Source organism: Aulonocara sp. 'chitande type north' Nkhata Bay, linkage group LG19 (genome assembly GCF_057382095.1).
Source record: "Aulonocara sp. 'chitande type north' Nkhata Bay isolate Kocher_YH1m ecotype deep benthic linkage group LG19, A_spYH_male_GT1.1, whole genome shotgun sequence".
Classification (NCBI taxonomy): Eukaryota; Metazoa; Chordata; class Actinopteri; order Cichliformes; family Cichlidae; genus Aulonocara; species Aulonocara sp. 'chitande type north' Nkhata Bay.
Window position 1 is genome coordinate 9390132 of NC_141362.1, and position 25083 is coordinate 9415214.

The 25083-nt window shown below is 39.6% G+C and overlaps 1 protein-coding gene across 1 annotated transcript; it reads right to left on the reverse strand.

Moving 5' to 3' along the window:
• Window positions 1-1212: 1212 nt before the first annotated feature.
• Window positions 1213-24680, reverse strand: sfxn5a (sideroflexin 5a). The gene is made up of 14 exons (XM_086274511.1): window positions 24501-24680; window positions 21611-21679; window positions 20494-20571; window positions 19731-19757; window positions 16940-16994; window positions 16418-16443; window positions 16213-16266; window positions 15685-15741; window positions 15499-15564; window positions 14116-14206; window positions 10411-10526; window positions 10098-10183; window positions 6136-6253; window positions 1213-4200 (listed from the first exon to the last, which is right to left on the reverse strand). The coding sequence occupies exons 1-14, from the start codon at window positions 24546-24548 to the stop codon at window positions 4123-4125; spliced, it is 969 nt and encodes a 322-aa protein (XP_086130637.1). The 5' UTR covers window positions 24549-24680; the 3' UTR covers window positions 1213-4122.
• Window positions 24681-25083: the final 403 nt, after the last annotated feature.

Below are 25083 nucleotides of genomic sequence, written 5' to 3' on the forward strand. Positions count from 1 at the left end.
TAAGCTAAGAGGCACGGAGACGTACGAGTAAAATGCACTGCAGTAGTGCTCACTTTTTTCTTGTTTTTTTTTAACAGCAGTGCACAATACATCAGACATCTGGAGGTGTAAAGGGGCCATATGTTTTGTTTTGAGTTCCAGGATATCCTATACTCACTGCAGGTGCAAATACATTGTAAGAGACATTGACGGTTTCCAATCATCTAAACAAACACAATCAAATGGGCTTATTTTTAAACAGTACAGTAGCTCACTGACACTAAAAGCTGTCTTGACGGTGAGCGGGTTGCTTAAGCCTAATCACATCTTGATTAGCTATAAGGTCAGCGCAATTAACGCGAGCTGCACCTCTAAGTCGTCTGTTAGGAAAACAATTAAAGGCAAAAATCAAGCTCATCTCCCTAAACGCCCGGTCTCGTGTCGCCTTAGTCAGCAGAGGGGAGAGTTTAGGATGAGAGCAGGAAAACAGCGTGAATAACAAGTGTCTCTCCAGACGTGTAGGTTTAGGAGCTGCTGCTGCTGTTGTTGCTGCAAAGGTGTTAGAAAACTCGACCGAATCACTGTGGGTTTAATCAGGATTTTCTCATTACTTGCTTTCTGGGGGATGATTGCAGCTTTCTGTTTTCTCAGTAAAACGTACAAATTACACTGGCTTTAAAATTCCTCGTTGAGTGATAAATCATGCAGTGCAACGCACACACAGAATTACACGTCTAATTACTGAAAGAATGCTGCTAACTATGCCCTGGTAGCATTTACACGGAGCTCAAAGTATAGCTGAAAAACTGAAATTATAGGGCACAACCCACAGCACCTTTAGAGATGACGCTGAAAAACATTTGCTGGCTGAAAAATAATATTCAACATAGATGTAATTAGAAATAAATAAATGCAATATATCACCGTAACCACGTTAAGCAATTTTTATTTTTGTTATTTTATGGCTATTTTATTGTTTTTATTTTAATGTTAAATTAAAAAAATTAATTTACTGAATTTCAGTGAGATATTACAAAGCTAGTAAGCAGCTTCCGGTGATGGGACGCCTTGATCCTGCATTATAAACGTCTCAGCTGTTGGATAAGCTATGGCGGTGGAGCCACTCTGCTGGACAAATTATGGCACAATTTCTCAAATCGCATGATTTTAATGAATTGTGGCCTTCTTAAAAAAATAATAATAATAAAAATTAATGACATTTTCTGCAACATATGTTTTCCACAGCTTTATGATATGCAAATATCAGCCAACAAATATCAATATCGTTCAAGTTCTGTTAAAAAAAACAAAAAAACAATACCTTTTGATTACCAGTTTATAATCTTCCTCAAAGGTTTCATATACTCACCTACAAGAGACACACAATTGATACCCAACCACACCCCCCTCTGGATTAATCAGACAGATGCTGATAAATCCACTGTGGGTTACAATTTAAATTACTAGCTCAAAAGCTACAACATGGTGCTTTGTAACATCAGATGACATTACAGTTAACAGGCCAGAACTAAATCTGATGACAATAACTTGGTGAGAGATGTGCGTCGTTATGAATGGGGTTTTGTTTCCATTTATTCATCTCACCCTGGTTGTGTGCCATAACTCACACCCAGCAACCTCCACTGATCCTGCATGTGGCTTCTTGTTGAATTACACTGGAGTGCAGCCTACTGTGCTGTGTTCCCTCAGCAACCGGGCAAACATACTAATCACACACATCACAGCAAACCATCTTAATACTTTGAGAATGTTTAGATAAATCGAGCATGAATATGTACACAAAGAGAGAGAGCGAGAGAGAAGTCTCTGGTTATAAGATTAATAAAAGAAACAATTTGGAAATAAAATGTCACAATTGTGTATTTATTTATGCTTTTGCAATATTTGCTTAATTATAATGTTCTGGTTTTCACTCTGAACCAAAACTGCAACTTTTTTATTATTTGCCATTGTGGTTAGAAACTGAGTCACTCTTTCACTGGAGGAATTTAAAGCTGATAGTGGTCACAGGGAACACTTGGCTCATTGAGATCCAAGGAAACTTAAACAAACACAATCAGGCTGTGTATATATTTGTTGTGCAGACACCAGAGAAACGCAATTCACAGCAAAGCTACTTTAAAAATACATAAATTAGAGATGGACCGATCCAATATTACGTATCGGTATCGGTCCGATACTGACCTAAATTACTGGATCGGATATCGGAGAAAAATAATAAATGTAATCCGATCCATTAAATATCACGAAAGCACCTCACAAAACTTGCAACACGCCGTAACTCACCCTCAGAACGTTAGCACGTCGGAGCAGTATGCATCACGTGATAGAGCGGCTGTGGCATGCGGGACCTGTCGGTGGTCTGGATAGCATGTGGAGCTTCGCTTAGCAACCCCGCATTTCATCTCCGACAAAGTTATCCCCGAGAGAAGTAAAGCAAGTGTGTAAGTCCATCTCTGAATGTTTGTAAAGCATTCCTGCCTTAAGCTTAACAAGCGACTGCCTCTTCTTGCTGCTACTTCAATCATGAAACTGCTTAACGATCAGCTGATCGGCTTTTCTGTCGCGAGTCCGTGTCTCTTGTTTGCTTTTGGCCCACTTTGCACCAGACAGAGGAAACCAGCGGCTGAACAACAGCAGCACGTTTAAGCTTGATCAGCTGTTGTTAGAATGTATTTAATATTACTTTCTACTCGAGGATCTTTTTCTACGTAGCTGACGCTGGTAACTGTGCAGGGGCGGATCTAGCAAAGTTTAGCCAGGGGGGCCGATAGGGCATTAACAGGGAAAAGGGGCACAAAGACATACTTTTCTTTCTTATTCTCATTTAAAATGTCTAGCTTTTAATTATTTAATATTTATCTGAATCTTACACCCAAAGTTTTAATCTGATGTAAAATGTATAGAAGTCCATTATTGTATATAGTAACTATTAAGTCTAATATATATACCCTAGTAAGCTATAGTACTTTTTCCTTTGGGAAGGTACCATCTGTGCAGTCTGCAATTTTGTTGAAGAAAGATGTTGAATCTATTTAATATTTCTTGAAAAATAATTGATTTCTGTGTATTTTTTTTTCACACTGCATCAAATTAAGGTTGATTACGTCGATTAAGCATCATGAGGTGGAGGGTGGGGGGTGGTTCCCTATTTTTTATTTATTTATTTTTGTTGTTGCTGGGAGTTGGAACCCTATTAGTTAGGTTGCTTAATATTTATGCTAAGTACTCTTTAAAATACCAGAATAGGGAGGATGGTGTAGGTTTAAGTTTATTAGATTGATCAGTATTGCTGAACTATGAAATATTTTTTTTTGGATACAGGTATAACAGAATAGCTTTAGTGTAGTTGTTGTTTTAAACTTGAGTATGAACTTATACAAAATGCAGCAAGATATTTAAAAAACAGTTTTGTTGATTAAAAAACACTATATCGGATTCATATCGGTATCGGCAGATATCCAAATTTATGATATCGGTATCGGTATCGGACATAAAAAAGTGGTATCGTGCCATCTCTAACATAAATCAGTAGTTGCGAACGTGAGTCACAGCACCCCAAGAGAGCAAAAATAATCATTCAGATTCAAAAAGATTGATCTTGGCTGCTTTCTTATTTCCACGTTGATTGAAATACTTCCAGGTTATAGACATACATCGCCTTGGGTCACAGGAAGGTACTGACTCATATTGAAGGGTCAAAAACAAAAAAAAAAGGCGGGAAGCATTTGTATCTTCATTTCATTCACAGTTTACACATTTATTTGTCCAGACATTTTAATTTGCCCATCTTTGATCTATGGTTAGCGGTCTGCTCGTTGTGGGAAAAGCCTCAAGGAACCAAGCAAGCTTATGGGTTTTGTTAACCTAATTAATCAACCTAACTGGGCTGTTACCCTCAAAATGCACTTGTTTGGCTTTGTCTCCTCGTGTTGTGATACATATTTTCTTATCACTGTTGCTGCTGATTCTTCGTATCAGCTGTTGTTGTCCAAACGTGTGCTAAAGCCACTGCAGCAGCAGCCAAATTTGACACAATTAATTCCCTGGCAGCGTCGGGGCGGCTCGAGCCACGACGGGCTGCGCGTCCTTTCTTCACATTTCAGTTTTGGTAGCGATCACTCAAAGTCCTTTATTGTATGTCACAATCTTACAGTCGGTTGCCATGGCGATCTCTGGCTCCAGCTGATCTACACTGATCTGTGGGAAACCAAAGCAGGACAGAAAAGGTCAGTAGTGCAAATGGAAATATTTCGCACAAATCGTCAGATATAACAGCTTCGATGCAGTATGTGCGTGCTGTATATGCAACCGTATATCACCGACACGAACCGCTGCATAGAGACTGGAAACTGACTGTAATTCTCAAAGGCTTTAAATGTTCTGTATTTACTGCTAATGTGCAAAAAGAGCCAATTTGCCAGATTAAAGTCTAATTTGAGGTTTGCATCACCTAATATTTGAACCAGAGACAGATGGCTGTTGGAGTTGGAGGCAGAATCCTAATCAGACATCTTGGTAGGTGTGAAATGGGGAAGTGGGACAAATTGAGTAGGCGGGGGGTCCAAGAGAGTGGGGCATTCATGTTGCTTTTTGGGGAGATCTTTTTTTTTTCCCTTTTTTTTTTTCATCTGCTATCCTTGTGAAAGTGCAAAAAGGACTTGTGAGAAGAAAAAAAAACAGGCCCCTCTGTGGAACTGGAGGCAGCTTTTCACAGGACTGTTGGCGGCACATATGTCTGAAGTTTTTTGCCATATGGCTGTCTGAGCTATTTCAAGTGGTAATTAAATCCTAAACATTTTAAAGCCAGAGCTGGTTGGCTTGTGTCAGCAAGTCATTTGGCAGAGAGGAGACAAAGAGAGAGGGAGATGGAGTGGAAAAACATAATTGTGCCATTGCCGTTTAATGAGTAGAATGATACATACTGAGGCAATAAGGCTAAAGTTAGATCTCAGCCCGCTAGTCTGGATGGCATCAGTGGCGGTGAATAAAGGCAATGGTGGCTCTGGGCAGATCATAACAGAGCAGGTTGAGTCTCAGAGGGCGGCGCCTCATTAGGACAGCGCTGCTGCACAGCTCAATGGGAAATACTGGAGAGGTCAGGAGACGCTGGTCACCGACATCATCATTCAACCTGAGGCTTTACATTTGCAGCTCTGTGTTTGCAATGAACAAAATCTCAGGACTGAGCATGAGCAACCGAGCATTAGGCAGGAGAACAAAAACTGTGCCACCGCAGAGACTCAAACATTCATAATTTAGACACATATGCTCGAACACACATCCAGCATATCTGCAATTTTAGAAGACCCAATATAAAGCCCTGCTTAAGTCTGTTCTGTTTTATTCAATGTTGAAAAATTACAGCGGGGGAAATGATTATTTGATCTCCTGATGAACTTGTAAGTATGCTCACTTCAAAATAAATGAACTGTCTTTTTTATGGTATTTTCATTTTAATGCAGAGAGAGAAAATCAAAGGAAGAAATATAAAATGACCATCAGTGAGTCTCGGTTTGGAGCTCCATGCAAGATCTTGGCTCATAGGATGAGGATGATGATGAGAACGGTGGTGGATCAGCACAAAACTACACCGGAGGAGGTTGTTAATGATCTGAAGGCAGTTGGGACCACGGTCACCAAGAACACCATTGATAACACAGTTCCAAAAATCTTTGGAGGAAGAGAAATGCAGAGTATGACCCAAAGAACATCATCCCCACAGTCAAGGTGGAAACATTATCGAATTATCGATCGAATTTCCCAGAGGAACCCACCCGAGGGATTAATAAAGTTCTATCTCATCTTATCTTATGCTTTGGGGCTATTTTTCTGCGTAGTTTAGAAGACGGCTTCCTCAGTACCGTGATATCTTGCCTGAGAACCTCCTTCTCTCGGCCAGAACACTAAAATTAAATTGGGTCATGGATGGATCTTCCATCAGACCTCAAAACATATCCCCAAGGCAACAAGCAAGTGACTCTGGTTGATAGTTCGTCTCTCTCAATTAAAATAAAACGACCATAAAGATTAGCCTGTTCACTTCACTTCAAACTTACAAATTTAGCAGGGGATCAAATAATTATGTCTCCAACTGCATGCTCCTTAAGAGAAAAAGAATTGGGCATGAAGTACCTGCGACATCTGTGGAAACAAACTGATGGCAAGCGGCAGAGCCAGGCTGAAGGCAGCGAGACACACGAGACTGTGGACAGGCAGGACGAGCCTCTTTTGTCTCTGCAGGAGAGGGAGCCTGACGGGAAACAGAGAAGAAGAAACAAGTCAGTTGTCAGCCATACACCCAGACCATGGGCAAAAGCAACAGGTTCTCACACACAACACAGTGCAACATAGCCTGGGCTGCATATATAGTCAACAAACACACATATGCTATGAGTGTTTAGGGACCAACCAGCTACACATTTTAAAATAAAGGTGAATAAAAGCTGGATCATCTTATTATATTTATAATCTTCTGTTGAAAACTTTAGGTTCTGGCCAGGGTCCCAGCAAAATGTGCTTAAGAAAGGAACATGACAAACACCCAAGACATTGACGGAGTCTCCAACTCTGTTCAGGTGCCAGTCAGCACAAGACCTATGCAGCACTAGGCAGGCTACTTTTCCACACCATTCATCACCGAAGTTAATTCAGTGCAGTTAAGCTAAATAAACCCCGGCAAGAAAGTCATTTGTCAGGACCTGATAAAACTCACGTGGATCAGCAGGTGAGCAGATCAAAACATTTTGATTTCACACACACTATCAGCTGTCCACTCCGTCGTTACACATGTTTAGCTTAAACAAGCCTTTAATCACCATTTATGCAGTTAAAACTGAACCGCATGATCCTTTGCTAACATTTTGCAAAAGGTTTCAAAAGTGTATTCCCATGAGCTAAAGAAAACAAATGCATGTTAATTTTTTTAAGGGCATTTAATAAATCAAACGAATGAAATATGTTTCTCCTCTCTCTCCTCGCTAACCCTCCACTAGGATAATCCCCCTCTACATTGAGCGGGACAGCGAAGCTCAGCAGGAGCTTGAGAAAGAGCCGCTCTGTCTCTCCACCGCTAGCGACGCCTCTCCCCCTAACGAGGAGAGCTACTGCCTAATGAGAGAGCTCATTAACACATATGGCTGCCATGGTTTAATTAGGCTCCGTGCACACACACACACACACACACACACACACACACACACACACACACACGTGGAAAACTGCATTTTTAACAAAAAAAGTCAACGGGAGAAAAGTTGCAAGGTATGTGAGACGTGACAGGAACTTGGATTCGGGCTCATGTGCAAAATTTAAAACCCCTTTTTGGTCAGGTGAAAAACCTGAAACCAACCAAAATCAGTGATATCATTTAATGTAATACTGCATTCACGGGATCTGACTACAACCTGGCTAGTGGCCATATTTTGGTCAAGGTCTTACCCAGGTTGAACTGTTTACATGGACCTGTGTCTCCCTGTTACCATGATCAAACTGGCTGTTAGACTATCCCCTGCTGACCTGTGGCGAAACACAGCACTAGATGATGATGGAGGAAAAAAATAAAAAGCAGCATCATAATCAAATTTAATATTGTTAGTCGTTCTACTTATAACTAAGTGCATTACTGTGAAATGAAACAGCAAATAAAAGCATCAGAAATTAACACATAATCAACTACAACTGTTTTTCCCCTTTAATGTGGACTAACAGAAACAATTTCTAAATTACTAAATCTAGGATATCATATTTATATTGTTTATTTTTATTATACAAGTGTCCTAGAGTTTGCCCAAAATGTGCCCAAATGTGTTCCCATTTATTAAAAATGAATTCCTGACAGCGAAACGGTTCATTTTTATTCACTCGTTCGCTTCTGCCGAGCCATCATTTGATTTATTTTGACATGTTGGCCAGTTAGAGCAGAAAGAAGCGTGCAAACATGTGTCAAGAGGGGTTGTGTAATACAGACTTTTCACAAATGTTACAAAAAAAGGAAAAAATAATGGTGAGCATGTCTATTTTTAGCAATATATCTTTGGTGTCATATTTCAATATGAAAGAGCCTTAACATGGCCAGTTTTGACCATTGTGTTTATCTAAACAGTCTCGCTACTGCTACTGCAGGAAATATACTATCATTTATATTATTAAATTGTTATAAATAACACCTGACTTAGAATTTAAATGCTGAAGCAGTAAACCTGACTCTGAATCAGGTAACCTGGGTATCTTACAGCAAATGGAAATTCCCATTGCAGATTAATGTAGTCTGGGACTTAAATAAATAAACAGATGAAAGTCCAGAATTCACTGCACCCCCTCACAGCTACTGAAGCACATGAAGGCCAGAACCTGCAGTCACTCCCCGTGTATCTGTTCTCAGCAGTGTAATCCATCACTGAGGGGCCGCCCGGGGACGTGTCTCCATCCCCTTGTTCTCGCTCCATTGAGAGCCAGTGAAGGCGAGCTGATGTGGAGGACGGCTGAGCAGCGCTGCAGCCAACCCTCGGAGATCTACGCTCACCCCACCGCTGCTTTCTCTCTCGCTCACGGTTCAGTCATTCAGCTGCCAGGAATCCCAAACACACCTGGGCAGTCGGCCCCACCGACTGAGCCCGCCCACTCTGAGAGGTCTAGACAAGTGCTGTCAAGGATCTGCAGAGACCGCTGCATTCCTCGCTGCACCACAGGCACAGTCGCGCCATCGATCAACGGGCATCTGCATAAACACCCTTTGTCATTAAAGCACCGTTACCGTCATCGCACACAACGCTGAACCAGTAGAGCTGATGTGCAGTATCGAATCAGTATTAAACAACAGCCGAGTAGATAACGAGAGAATCACAAATATTCTTTTCTTGAACAAAAATTGGACGGCTTTATAATTAATTTGTGGTAATTTAATTAGAAGACAGCTGGATCCTTGAATTATTCTAACTCATGAAACTTTCACCTCCTTCATTACCGCCATAACAGCATAATCAGCCTCTTTAAAAAATAGTTTATGGAGTTTTATAAAGACAGTGGTTCTCTCCATTAAGACTTAATTAAATTAGTTATTTTCCTGCTGCAAACACTGGCTGTTTGTTCTTCTTTTCCTAAATAAAACTATTCATATCAAAATGAAATGCATATTAAGGAATGCATTTAAAGTGCAGAGCACAACCTCACTACTCGTACAGACAACAGAGGTCAACATCAGCAGTTCCAACAGACACAATCTACAATTAATAGCATAAAAAGCCAGAGGAGTCAACTTTCCAGTGAAAGGAAGAGATCAGTCTCCATTGAAAGTCAAGATTATATTTTCATTTGAAAGACATTGCAGGGAATTCTTTATTTGATCAGGAACAGTGTGGTTCTTCTACTGTTATCCTGTTTTTGTGGATATAAAAGCGGTGGATCTCAACAGCACACTTTAAGACAGACGATAAGGAATCAGAAAATCCAAACATCTAAACGGCATCAACATCTTTCTGCCTTCAGTCGTCCGATACATTCACAGGATAGTTTTATTAGGTGCACCAATCGGTGCTAGTATCGGGTTGGTTCCCGTTTTGCCTTCAGAATGGTCTTAATTCTTCATGGCAGAGATTCAACAAGACGCTGGAAACATTCCAGACATATTGACATGACAGCATCACACAGGTGCTGCAGATTAGGCAGCTGCATGTCCGAAATGCAAATATCCCATTCATATTCAAGAAGCCAGTCTGAGATGATTTGAGCTTTGGGTTATCCTCCTGGATCCTGGGAATGGGAAGGTCATCAGCAATACTGCTGTGTAGGCTGTGGCTTTTAAACAAGTCTGCCAAGAAAACACCCCAAATACCATTACACCACCACCAGCCTGAAACATTTATATAAGGCAGGTGGGATCCTACCATCCGAAAGCTGTAGCAGGAATTGTTTGGCACTGAAATGGCAGCAGATCAGCTGTTTCTGAAATACTCGGAGTGGCCTCTGCATCATCAAGAATCACTTCTCTTAACAATTCTGATGCTGGATTTGAACTTCTGCAGGGTGTCTTGTGTTAAACAGCAGCTGAACAGGTGGAAACACACAATGGCTAAACTAAGTTGAGAAGTGTTTCTTACTTTTCCAGTGCAGACATGATCAGGGGAGGAAGCACCAGGATTGGCATGGGCATGACTACTCTGGTCAGGGCCGTCTCCAAGAGAGCCTGCATAAAAAAACATAAACCAGGAATATTAAAAAATACAAATACATTTGCTTTGAATCTGGGAAACAATGCAATCATTTAAGTGTTTAAATGCACGAATACTGACGTGTGAAAGCAAAACACTTAAACTTTAAATTGTTTGCTATTTAAAAGCATTATAGTGCATATGTTGCTAAACAGCAATACCAATAACATGATCCATTTAATTTTCAGAGCTGAGGACATACATGCCTGGCAGCTACTCTTGATGTTCCCACCACGTTGCCGTTGTTGTCGAGCACGCTGATGCCCTCTGACAGCTCAGAGTGTCTCATGAGCACCACGTTGCAGACATTTGCACTCGCTGTGAAGACAGAAGAAAGTTTTTTAAGATCAAAGGGAAACGTGCCACTGCCACTAGGAATGTAACATACAGTCATATTTGGAATGAGGAAATCGTGATGTTATGGACAGAGATAGAAAAGGTTTTTTTTTTAAAGCACCGTTTTGACAGCCTTAAAAGTAATCAGTCTACTAACTGATAAACAGGTTTTCTATGAAGACGCCCACTGGAAAAGGGAGGTTTGATTTCCTTTTATAAGTCCTATAAGGATGAAGGACTAAACTTTGTTTGTTCTGAACTGCATGGATGGATTCAGAAGTTGCACATATTCTTTTTCAAGATGTAAACTCCACATCAGTGTCCTGTGATTATTAAATATTTGCTCAAAAATAATGAAGCATCTTGGCTCTAAGGATGGTAATATCAGTCAATGGGTCACATGGCTGGGTCCACCACTTTGATGAAATTCAGAGTGACTAACCTGTGGCGCTGACTTTTCCTCTTGGATTTCTACGAGCGTGACCTTTTGTTTTCTTGTGAAATATATTTAAAAATCTGGACTGACATTAAATTTACTACAGACCCTGATGCGCTACAATAACTTTGATGAGCCTTTAACTTTTTATCATGAAGTGAAAAATCATCATTTGTCCAAAATGTTGTAATGTAAGAATCAGCATAAAACTAACTATAGAACTGGCAGCAAGGCAGTAAAACTGCAAGGACACTCAGCTGCCAACAAGAAATAATAATACTTTAACACACAGATTGATTAAAAAAAGAAACTTGTAATACCCGTACATAATGTTTCTTTAAAATTATATCATATAAGGCTCGAGTCATCACTTATTTGTTTCCTTTTTGCTAGAAAAATAGGAAATAACTGCAGTGTGTACATGCAAACATGTGCAAATATACACAGAAATACAGTATATTAGGCAAAAACAGAGTTTGTACAATTCTAATGACATTTAAAAGTCAGTATTTGGTGTGACCTCATTTATTCTCCAACACAGGCTGAACTCTCTTAGGCACTCTCCCCACTGACTGTAGCCCCAAAGCTTGGCAGAGCCTCCGCCGTGCTTCACAGATGGCTACAGACACTCACTGTTGTACTTTTCTCTCAATCTCCTCCGTCCACACTGACAATGACTTGAATCAGACTTAAAAATTGCTTTCATCACTCCATAAAGCCTGTTGCCACCAACTTTCAGTCCAGTTCTTGTTCAGTTTGTCATACTTCAGCCTGTTCTCCTTGTTTACTTTCCATAAGAACAATGACAGCCACCCTTCTTTCACTGACACATGGATCAGCTGACGCGTTGGCTGTATCACTCAGGTCCCGTGTGAACCCTTTGCTGGATTTTTTCCTATTTCTTAAGGATATAATTTTCAGATACTGTTAATCAGCTGTAGACATTTTTTAGGCCTGTCACAGTTTCCTCAAATTTTTTGAAGTCACACTGCACGCCACGCTGCAATAGGCCAAGCTGTTGACTCTCTGGTAATCACCTATTACTCAAGATAATTCATTTTAAAAGATATAAAGAAATGAAGCATGGCTCAAGACTTGCACAAGACTATTCTTTCAAATGAAATAACCTATTAACTACATTAACTCAAGGATTGGCACTAGACCTATAATACAGATAAATAATTTCTGTTTGCATATTTACATTAAATATCTACAACTGCATGTTATTTGCACATTTTTGGTTACACAATAATGTTAGATGAGCAGCCTATCATTGATCTACAGTCCATTTTAACACATCAGGATATGCAATTAGGTCAGAAAACACCACAGCTTAAGAAATCGCTTTTGCCCTTGTTCCCTCCTGTAAGGAAAATCATCTCTTGTAAAAGAAGCTAACAGGCTGAACTGACATTGTTATGAAAACTCCAAACTGCCAATTACCACCGCTGAGTGTCCCTGTGGAAGACACTGAACTCCTGTTTACTCTTCTCACTCCTCAAATGAAGAACATTATTGCCATGTCATCGTGTCAGCGTTCAGAAAACTGAAGCCGTGCCTCTGCGAGACTCTGACACACACAACAGTCAGATCACAGAGAGGCTGGCAGGTTGACAAACAGCGGCGTTGCTTCCCTCTGATTATTCACGAAAACTAAAATGAACACAAATGTATGTTAATATAGATTAACCTTTCTTCTTGACTCTAATAGGAATAAGACAAACTCATTTTAGAGAGTTTAGTGGTGCTGCCCCGAGCCTTTTTAATTTAAGACAACAGCGTTCAGAGTTATCTCTACTAAAGGCCGCAGGGCTGCCAGGTCGCTTTGTGAGGGGAATTCAATTGACTGAGCAAATAACTCTTTTTACCTATAAGGGATTTTTTTACCCAGACCAGTTAATAATAAAAAGGGACAGACAGGGTTGTGGCGAGGAACAAACAGGAACAAACACTACAGTTAAATAGAAACTCTTAAACACATAAATAAAAGCATCAAAGTAATTACTAAATTAAATTGATAAAATGCAAAATCTGCACAGCTTAATGTTGAAATATCTGCCTGTCATTTGTAATTATTTAAAATAATTACATTTGTGTACATTTTAATCATCATCTCATAACTGGTGGTACACTCACAGAAATACATCCAAGAATTTTTTGTACATAATTACTTTCTAAATATCACAAATAATGACAAATAAGACAACAAATAATTAACCCCCTAAATTTCTGCCAGCGTGGCTTTCCCTCCAGTTAAGGTCTTCATAATCTAATTGAATGACAGGCCGCCGCTTGATTAGGTTATTACAAATAAATCTAGCCTTAAGTAAGCAAACAAAATCAAATGGGCGAAAATTCAAACGGCCCTTTGCTTTCGTTCGCTTCAATTAGCCATTTTAATTACCTCTTATATTGGCCTAGCAAAACAACAACAGGAACAACAATGAACAAACAGAAATCAGGTAAATGAGGCCTTGACATAGACGCCACTTTAAGGGTAATTATCCAATTTGTTTGCGGCAGCAGAGTTCTAACAAGCAGCCAATTACCAGGCAAAGGCTGCGCTGTAGAAACCTGTTGATTTAATTAGAAGAACCGCCATGGTAAGGAAAGGGGGGGGGCAAGCAAACAATTTAATTATGAGCCAGCAGCCCGGGGCATTCTGGGACACGGGTCTATACCCCTGGGTGTGATTGTGTTTGCGGGAGAGTGGCATGAAAATCAGCTTTGTGGCTGCACACACAAAGCCGGCTGTCAACGCGACGGTAAGCCTGCAGAGAGGAGAGCGGGCGGAGGGGAGCGGCGTGAGACAAAAATCGCTCTATTTAGCTTTCATACAGGGAATTATTGTGATCAGAAAACAGCTTAAATAAAAAGGTATAATATATCAAGAGCAAGGAAAAGAAAACAATCAGCTTGTGTGTGCGCTTTTTTAAATATACCTTTTAATAGCAATTATTGCAGAGCTGTTAGCCAAAGGCGTTTCATTTGTTTCTATAAAACCCCCAATTGTTTTATTACTATTACTAAAAAATATCTAAGCTATGACATTTACTTTAAATGTCCATCCAGGGCTTAACCCTTCTCTGTCCCACGAGAAGCTCACCTGACTTTTTACATTTTTATTTAACTTACCCACTGCTGGGAAGGGGATGAACCTCTGCACCAAAAGCCTGGTGGTTGGGCTGAAGCGGCTCGCTCTCTGGATTAAAACGTTTAACCCAACCTGAAGATAAACCAGACACAGATGATATGATCAGACACTGTGTGTGTGAAAAGCCAGCACAGAAAATTTGGAATTCAGAGCTCTTTCTTTCAAAGGGGATGAGCAGAGCACGAGAACAGCCACCACCAGGCTTAAACATACAAGCATCAGAAAAAGGATCACTGGGAGAAAGTGGACTAAAATTATGGGCAATGTGTTTAAACATTTGATGAACGTAACTTTGCAGTGTTTTAACATTTCAGATTGGTGCATTCAAAAGGCTATATTCGCTCAAATAACACACCACCACGCCACTTCATCCTCCAGCTCCCTCTAGCCCTGCGGGGGGTCGTCACCAGAGCGGACGTTTAATTGGAGCGTGCCTGCCCCCCTCCAGGGATGTCGTACCAAACTCCAGACACCCCGCAATTTCTTTCTGTGCTTGCTGCCATTGTCAAGCCTGAGGGCATCAGCCGGATGAACACCCAGCAGGACCAGTAATTGGCTTGGTTGGAGCTCCTTGTCCACACTAAGGGTTGTGTCAGGCAGGTGTGTGAACGGGTATTACGCCCCTATGACATTTTATTCTGTGGTGACATAGAGGTAAGAAGAGACGTTTAAGTGATTGGGATATTATGAAGTCTGCTTTTTTTATAGTTATGTTGATATCCACCTTATTTGAAATGTTGCCATTTTGGATATTTGGTGTTTAACTGAAGAAGTAATGCGGTGAAAGACCACATGCTGAAACTGCACAGAAGCCCAGATTACCAATATTTTCTTCTGTTATCAAGGTGGTTACAGGAACCCTTCGTTTAGTGTATGTAACAGACAAATTAATAAATAATCTGCAAAAAAAAAAGAAGGCTTATTGAACATTTTTTTCCCCATCTGTGGGTAATGAAGGGATTACAAAGACCTGCTTCTATACATTGTTCCTAGTTTCAGTGAATTATCAGTTAACCTGATGGATCCTTAGATGTCGAATGAGACTAATACTACTATTTGGTGATTTTCAAAGTCCTTTATAATGGCCGATATAATCAGAGATTTTTTTCAGACACAGCACATACACAGATCCCGCAAATAGTTGTTAATGAGTCTTTAGTCCACAACAAATCATGGATTTCTCATTTACATTACTTGGATCAGCTGGTTGTTGGGTTTGTGGTGTTCCAAACATTTGTTGCCAGCAGGGAAGTTGCACTGTTTTGGTAGAAAAACTATGCAACATCAACACTCATGCCAAGGTTGAAGGCTTTACTTTTTTGGTTTTTCCTTTATCAGTCAACACAAGATTTGCTGGGACTTACAGCAATGGACACTGCACTGGTAACCGCCCCAAGGTATCCCAGCAGGAACTTGGAAGCTGGAGCTGGCTAAAGTGGCAGAAAACAAGAGGAGACAACATTATAAAAGCACTTTAGCTGAGCAACAGAAAAAGGCATTTGTAATGTGTGTAGTAATGGGCCAGCTGGGATGCCATGCAGGTACAGTACCTTGGAGGCATTGCGGTTGCTGTAGTTAACACAGGCATTGTGACTTTGGTTCAACCACTGCCGTACAAAGGAGAGGAAAGTGAAAAGTATAGTAAGATGTAATAAACTGCGATAATAATAAGTTTCATTTAAGGTGATTCTCCTGTGCATTTAAAATCAGCTAAAAGAAGCATCTTAACCTACAGGCTCAGCCACTGGCTCTATCAAGCATACGAGCAGAATCAGTGACAGAAGAGACTCTGTTATTTAAACAGTGGCAGCCTCTGTCTCACACCACCCGGATTTCTTATAATTAATTCTTAATTTATTCTATTCATTATTGTTTCTGCTTTTTTAAAGCATTTTCCATTAATCCCGCAGCTTTACAACTGATCATTCTTAGTTTTATCAAAACAAAATCACATCATAGTCAACACTTGCTCATTCGTTGTTTTTCTTGAGGCACTACCTACAGCATATGTGCCATGTTTACATAGTGAAGTAATTTAGAAAACCAAACTACGCCAGAGATGAATTTCGAAGAAATACCTGCCAGAAGACGGTAGATGCAAGTGTTTGATTAGGGAGAAGGAGGCCAACAACCTGCAAAGAAAGAAAGAAAGAAAGAAAGAAAGAAAGAAAGAAAGAAAGAAAGATTTCATAAAGGAAAATCAATAAATTATCATTATTTGTAGCATTGGTATTGTATGAGTGTGTGCTTTGGAAAAACAGAGTTTATGAAAACCACTCTTACCACTGGTGTGCCAAACGGGATAAAACCTGGTAAAAGATGATCAGTATTACCACTCTTACAATTTCGCCTCTACCCTTTTTCTCAGATTTACTATAAATCTATTCTTTTGTGCAGAAATGTCCAAGCCCTTCAAAAAACACTGTTCTCTTCTTTCTAACTTTGGATCACGAGGCCAGTTCCTATTGGTCTGACATTCATGTGGTATGTTGGTAATTACATGTTAATTGCTTCTGTCCTTTCCTTCTTTTCTTTGTTCTCACTTCCACTACGGTCACCCTACAAAAAGGGTGCTTTCAAACTGAACCAAAGTGCTAGCATTTGCTTCTTCACAAACCCCAAGTAGATCTCTGTCAGCACAGCAGAGAGGTTTTAATCAGCGCCCAGCTGAGCGTGACCTTTTCCAGGCCTGAGACAACCTGTTGAGCCATGACAGTCTCTAAGGTGAAGACGCCTCCGTATTGGACCACTTAAAAGCCCCGAGATTCCCCTCCACTCCAAAGTTTCCACTCTTAGATACGCTACCTGACATCCGAAAAGGCATGAGGATCTTCTCCCCTGTGTCGGGGTGGATGATGGCCTGTAATAAGTGCATAATGATAACAATCAGACAGTAATGAGCACCGAATGATTTGGGTTAAGTCAGTTCATATGACTTATAAAGAGAGCACTGCTGTGAAAATAACTAAAAGAAAGTTACTGCTCAGGGTATTTAATATTAACTTGAATATATAAAAACCACTGAGAAAATGGTTTCAAATCAATAGATTAACCAGTTATTGCTAATCGACTTATTTATTTACATCACTCATTTAATCATATTTCAGGAACAATGCATTGCACTTGGGGAGCTTTTGAAAAATAACCTTACTCCTTTGACAAATATAACAGTTTGACATGTTTGCAGTAATTTAACAAAATTCAACAAAAGTTGTTATCTTCACAAGTAAAAGAAAAATAGTGACTGAGTTGTCGGATACAGTATAACGCTTTAAAGCAAGCCAAAAGTATTCACCACAGAAAAAGCTCCCTTTAAGAAGCTAAAGATGCTAATGATAATGTAAAATACTTGGAATAACAATATGCTGATGCATAAAAGTACGAAACACCAGTGTCATTACCAATTGTGGGGTGCCGTAGAAACCCAACCCTAACACTTAACGCAATATTTACAACAAATCTAATTTCTGTTATGGTTTGGGTAGCGAGAGCTATCGTTTTTAGCATGTTAGCATGCTATCATCTTCTAATTTATATTAAAACACAAAGTAAAGTTGAACCAGGCAGTTTTCATGGACAGTTAAGGGATGTCTAGTGAATGAAATTTATCCTGCAGACTGCCTGCACACACTGTCAGCTGAATGTACGAACTGGTTGCAACCACATCCAATGGCTTAATTAACTCCCCCGAAACAGGGAGCAAATTTTAACAGCAGTCTTTTCAGCTAGACTAAGGTACGAGGCATTTTCAAGGTTTACCTTCTCATCTACCACACAAGAAAGCATTTGATCAGTTTCAGATTCGTTCTACAACATTACAACAACTTAACCAGACGGTCAAAGTGATAAAGAACCACAGGAAGGACCGGCAACATTAGGTAAGGCCACCATAGAGCCACGATTCCAGTGTCACTGAGTGAATCTTGGATGACATAAAGAGACAGAAGCAGCCAAAAGGAATTATGGCAGGTATTTCTAGACAAATAGGAGGCTAACTTTAGAAAGCCCATTTACTTTTAAATGATTTTAGAAGGATTGTGGGGTGTTTTTTGTCAATTCTACACAAATATTCAAGCAATTACACCAGACATTATCCCGTCAGTTTGCTATTCCCACTGTTACAAAGTAGATAAGACAGATGATGTGTCTTTCCCCCACTGCCTTAACACTGATCAAATCTGCAGATTGGAAAAGAACGAAAGCGATTACACTGCTTCCTCAGGCTCATGGAGCCAAGCTTCGACTTGTGAAAGACCACATACGTACATGTGATAGATATACCACTATCATGGCTGAATATAGATTTTCCTCTTAGTCTTGAATGAACTTGGGATGCAGTAAGAAAAATCTGGAGACTAGTTTAAACTATAATGATCTAACAAACTACACAAAGAGTTCTAGGTCTTTAACACTCAGAAAGAGTATAAACCTTAGAAGCACATAAATAAGGCAAGCACCATGCTGAAGGATAGGTCGGTTTTGGGGAGTTTTGGCAGTTGACAACCCTGAAACCCTGCAAGAGCACCAACTGTTTCATGTTCTCATACAAAAACAAACCTGGACGTAAGCCAGCCTTCAGTGTTCATATGGAGCCCAGTTTGAGCCGGATTTGGTTTCATTCCTGCAGAGTGTGAAATTGTTTATGTAGACTGAACTGCATATCCTACACATGAAATGGAAGCAATAGCAACCATAATGATAAAAGAAGAGTTACTTACTTAAGATTTGTCTGAACAACCCTTTATACACACATTAAACCTGACCCAAAGACAAGTTTATGTCGACAAGATACATACTTTAACGTAAAGTCCACTGCATCCCATCCGTGGTTTAGAAAATTAGTTCTAAAGATGAGAGGATACTTATGGTTCATCTGTATTTAGAGTGTTTGATTAGATCCTTAAATACACATTTTAGTGTCGAGTTCAATATGAGCAAAAACTGAGATGTAACAGCTTTTAATTTTTAATTTTCCAATGAAAATGCACATTTTATAAATGAATAAGGTGGACGTGGGAAGTCATAAGATTTAAACAGCATCTAAATTAAAGAAATGCCAAACAAAGTACAAAACTAATTTCACAGTGCTGACATTGCACTTAAAAATACATTCATTAAATAATTCATCAATTCATTACATTAATTAAGTTTTATTTAGGTGAGGCATAAATATCAAACATATAAATCTCTGGCAGTGTTGGACGTTGGCAGTTTGTAAATAGATATTAAAACTTTAAATAATTTTCTCCCACTTTAACCGGCTGCACCTGTAGTTCAACGACTGTCAGCCGTCTTGCAGAGCTGGCACTTCCAGCTAATTAACACTGGAGGTAAAACCGCTCGCCTGCTTCAGTGTCTAATTTTAATGTAGTTACTTCAACATGGAAGCCTTTTTTAATGTTGTTTTTGTACACTCTTTGGTATATTTGCGGTATAAGCACGTAACACCAGTCAAACCTTACCCGCTTCGAATGACGTTACGTTTTTTTGGAGTGTTTCACTTAGATTGGACCCAATAATGACATTATATAGAGATGGATCGTATTTCATCTGCTTCTCTTAATAGACAAAGTAAGCAAAAACAGAGAAATCTTACCTGCTTTATTTTCTGGGCTTGCCAAAGCTGTAAAGTAAAATAAATAAGAAAAAGTAGAAAGTCTTTCAATGCTTCTGTGTTTAAGGGGGATAGTTTGTCTGTCTACAATATAGTTTACAAATTTAATATGTAAAAGAAAATTAAATAAAAAATTACATTAAAAAATGATGAAATTTCAATTATTATATTTTGCAATTATTAACAGGACTGTACGGTTAATAATATTGTTGAAATTAAATTAATTAAAAAGACTAAATTTGGTTTATTTTTACAATTAAAATTGTTTGTAGTACATCAGCTATTGCAAAAGCAGTAGACTTGAAAAGAACAGATATTTCAAATTTAAATATTTCATCTGAACGTTTAAACAATTAAAAATATTGACTGTAAAAACCTCCTTAGATAAAATAGAAGGTTAAGTATATTCACAGAGTCTGCTTCACAGAGAAATTACTGTACAACTAATAACGAATAAGTTGCTTCAACGGTGTAAATAAAAACTAATTATTAAAATGTTGCAACAATATAAACTTCGTTCATACCATAAATATTTCCCTGGCACAAACATTAAAGCAGCTATTTTTGATTTAGCACTCAAAGGCCGGTTAGTGCCTGCAGTGCACAGATAATCCACTCAAGGGCAGGAGACACATGTCAGACTGCATAGAAGAGGCTTTTCAGAAAGGTTTGCAGCGTTTCAGATGCTGAATTCTCACAAACTGATGTTGATGTGAGTTTTCAACTCAAGCTGACGCATATTTACCTGAGCATTCGTCACTCCCAGAGGCAGAGTTCCTTGCTTGAAATGGTCAAGCAGCTCGACGCACTCCCGCAGCCGTTTCTGATGTGACGGAACATGAGAGTCAATAAAATGTGAAACCAAGTCTGGCCACTCTCGCCTCTATGTCAGCTTAGATGTGTATTTGCCCTCCTGCTATAGGCCTCAATGTGTGATAATTATGTTTTACTAAAACCTCCGTGATGATTTTCATGTGACAAATGAGTTCCCTAAAAGGTAATGAGGAGCTTACTGTGGTGTGATCATTGTCTAATATGGAGGAAAATACAAGGTCATGAGGACCAATTTGTTCTAATGAGCTCGCCATCTGTGTGTGTATGTGTGTTCACGTTTCTGTAATTGTGCGTGTCAGTGTTAGCCGTGCACTTTTTTCTTTTTTTTTTTTACTGTATGCACAGGAGGTCATGTGTGCGTGCGACCGAAGGCAAATCAGGGCTGTCCCTGTTCCACTGTCTGAATTAGGGGCAAGTTGAGGCGATGCCTGGCCCAGCAAGGTGTCATGTGTATCAGTGTGGGTGTGGGTGAGTGTCTAAGCATATGCACTTTCCACCCCTCCCAGCAGCCCCATATGTCCACACCTCATCACATCCCGGGAGGTACTGCAGCTATTAGTGTCACCAAAGAACCCACTAACAGCTTCATTACCCAGAGCACTAGAGCTGTGATGGCTCCATGAGCAAAATTACCACAACACAACCAAGAACTGTGGAAATGTTGCAATGAGCAGAGCAGCCTAACATTTACAGAGAATATCCTGTAACCTAAAGGTGGCACATTTGCTGGCAGTAGCTGAGAATCCTTCATTTTAATTATACCTTTGAGGTTTTCTTCCTTTAATTCAACACCTCCTTCAGTAAATTTTGGCTAATGTTGAATCCCACAAGATTATTGTGCTGCCGTTTTAGCCCAGCTAGGAAACCACTGCGGTTATATAAAACCTGACTTCTCTAAAGATCACCATCACAGATCATCTGATGGAGTTTAATGTCATTTGTATGCAGATATTGTGATACTGTGGCTAACTTGGTAAATAAGCAACCCACGCATGTGATCCATGTAACAAATCCAAAGGTTTGTTTACCTCTGTCACAAAGAGCGTGCTGGGGTCAATCACGTCCAAGAAGTGCCTGAACCGGCCAAAAAACGTGTTCTGAGAGACAAACGAAATGCACATTCATTCATTCATATACAAAGCAATTGTTAGCAATATTGTTTTTTTTATTTAAAGACCAAACATTAAACTGCAGATGCAACTTTAAATATATAATCAGTGGAAAAATCCTGATCTGGAATGTATAAGTTCAGAAAGTCCAACTTTCCACCCAGTCTGCATATAAATTGTTGATCAATTATATGCAGCCAAATCATGATTATGAATCGAGAGCCATGGAGATTCCAGCTGTCGCCCAGTAAACAGCAATATTACCGCTCGCCAGCTGTTTAAACACGCCAGGTGGAGCCTCCTCATTAATGCCAGAGACAAACTGTTTCCTATCTGCATCTTTTGCACACCCAAAACTACCTTTCGAGAATTTATTCATAACCGAGCATAAGGAATAATTTAGGGGAATCAGCAACGTGCCACGCAGCCTCGAAAGCCTCCTATCCCTCCCTAACTGGAGTTTAATTACACTAACTGCTAATTTGGATGAAAATCTGGTATCTGACTCACTGCTGTGCCTCGTGACTTCCTGAACATATGGATGGTTTGTACAAACATGGCACAGGGGAAAAGTTGTTAAATCTGGTACATTCAATTACCCACCAGTGCCACTCCAGTTTGACCAGTTTGAGTCGATACTCGAGTGGAACAGACTTGTCTCAGCTTTACTGGAAGGGTAACAGGGGCTTAATCTTATCATTATGTTGTATCAGATCCTGATTTATGAAGACGCAGCCTTTTGAGTTGGTTTCCACATTTCAGCTTCGTCTGAAATTCCACTTTCAATGGAGTAAACTTAACAGTTTTAATAAAAGAAAATTCAAAAAAATATCTCCATGTAATAATTTCACAGGATCAAAATAGGGAATGCTGGAAATTCAATTTTTCCACAGTTCATGCCATACCGTTATACCGGAGTACAGACCTCCCCAACTTAGACCAATAGAGTTGGAGTTAAATGCAAATCACCTCAGTGATGGTTAAAAAACTATGAAAGCACAGAAATTAGAGCTACCAAAACAAATAACCATCCTCTGGAACAAGAGATTAAGCTTTGGTCTTTTTCAGGACATTGTCGTAAACCCTACAGAAAATTCCCAGCAAACCAGTACTTTCTAAAATACTCAGACCAGCTCACCTGGCACTCAAATCACCGTTCGTCCTCATTCAGAAAATTAGTTTATGAGCAGAGAACATGCCTACATGGCAAAATGCATGTGGGCTAATCACATATTTGTGTTGACCAGCAGTTGGACAGGTGTACCTAATAAAGAGGTTGGTGAGTGTATACATCTTATGTCTTATGTTCTTCTTTTTCATTTTTACTGACTCAATATATCTGTGTACAAAAATACCACAAATTGATGTAAATGTATATTTATAGCAGACTAAAAAGTGTATTACACAATAAATCTTCATTTTCTGTTAAAACTTAACTGATTCACCTGGGCGATGGTTTTTGTTACATGTGGCTTGTGGTGCTGAACCGCTATACCCCATATAGAGAGCCGTTTATGACATTTGTCTCATTTATCTAAATGAGGCATATAAGAAGTCAGACACCAAAAGAAGGTCGTACAGTTCAAACTGATAAAGTAATAAATATTTCTCTGAAAGAGCCTCGAAGGTGCAGGCTTGTGTGTATTCGCTTTTGAGGGCACTAGGGTTGAAATATAAAAGGCTAACATAAGATGGAATAAAAGCATATCTCATGGGATACCTGTATGATAACAGCTGACCTGCATATTTTCTGTTAGCACATACAGTGAGGGTCAAAAAGCATTTGAACAACAACACAGTATTTTGCAGTTTTAGCTCTGTGTGCCTCCACAGTGGATTTAAAATCAAGCAATCAAGGAACTATTTAACAATTACAGATATTTTTCAGGAGCTAAAAGCTTGTTGGATCAACATAATTTGAAATAAAATGACTGTTTTTAATACTTGGATGAAAATCCTTTGCAGTCAGTGACTTTCTGAAGTCTAGAATCATTGAAAAATATTCAGTGTCTCTGACTCGCTGCTTTCGATGATTTTCTGCACTGTAAATCGCTTTCTGATCAGTTTTGCAGCATTTGTGCCGAATCGGAGCACAGAGTATATCCCTGTATACTTCACATTTCATCCTGCTACTTTTATCAGCAGTCATGTCATCAGTAAACACTAGTGACCCGGTTCCTCTGGCAAGCATACATGACCGTGCCATAACATTGCCTCCACCCTGATTGACAGATAATGAGGCATGTTTATCTCCTTCTCCATACTTTCCCTCCCTGCACACTGTAGTACAAATTCATCTTGGTTTCACCTGTACAATGATTGACACCAACCACTGAACAGTTATTTTTAAACCCCTTGAATAGAAGCTGGAAGCCTTGACCTTAATCACATCTTGATTTTAAGTCAAGAGGTGGTGTGCAGAGGCTAAACTACAAAAAGCTGCGTCGCTGTCCAAACATTTATGGACCAGCTGCATATTACAGATTTTTACAAGTTTACCTTTGCTCTTGTGATGCGTTCAATGCCCAACTTCACCTAAAGCCTTTCGGATACAGCTTTAAAAGTCACAAGGCTTCACCTAAAGTTATGGTATGACTTTCATTTCAAAAGCGCAATAAGATATGATATGGTATAATGGTCCTAATATGGGTTTAAGAATCCGCCTGCGGGACAGCGCATCTAACCACACACACGCATAAACACGCTGACACGGTGAGTGGGTGTGGTCTGTTTGCCACGCAAATTATGTCCAAAAAATATATTTTGTTACAAGTGTATCTGTTTATGATCAGATAAAAACTGCAAGTACCTGGTCGAAACGAGACTTGCCATACTGGAAGGGCGGATATTCAGACATGCCGCTTCAAATCACCGCCAGCCCTCTTCTTCTCTGAGATTATTAAATGTTTATTTCTTTCTCACCCTCCAACTAACTTTTACAGCTGTGGGACTGCCGTCAAACAGTCAGCTGGCCAAGTTGCACTGTTGGAAATGTAGTTTTTCCGGTCTGCTTCGCTCTGACAGGACGTGGCTTTAACCCCTTTACAGGATAACTACATTTCCCAGAAGAGCTTGCATTGTTTTCGCCTCTTTTAAAACGGGAGGTTAATGTCGAAAGACCTGCACTGGGTTTGGAGTACAACGGTTAAAAAGAGAAATGCTCTTGGTGAGTGCGAGGTTGCTTGAGCTTATAGAGGATAACATACCCCCTAGTGGTGGTTCTGAGGAGCAAACAGTAGCAGCTTGCATTATACAAATGTGCAACAGGGTAACCCAGCAGGAGTTGGGTTTGGTTTGTAAATTTGAGTTCAAAGTATATGATGTCATGACACACGTGGTTTTTAGAAATTATGCATGCTTAAAATTGCTGGTGACTATGCAGTATTCAGAAG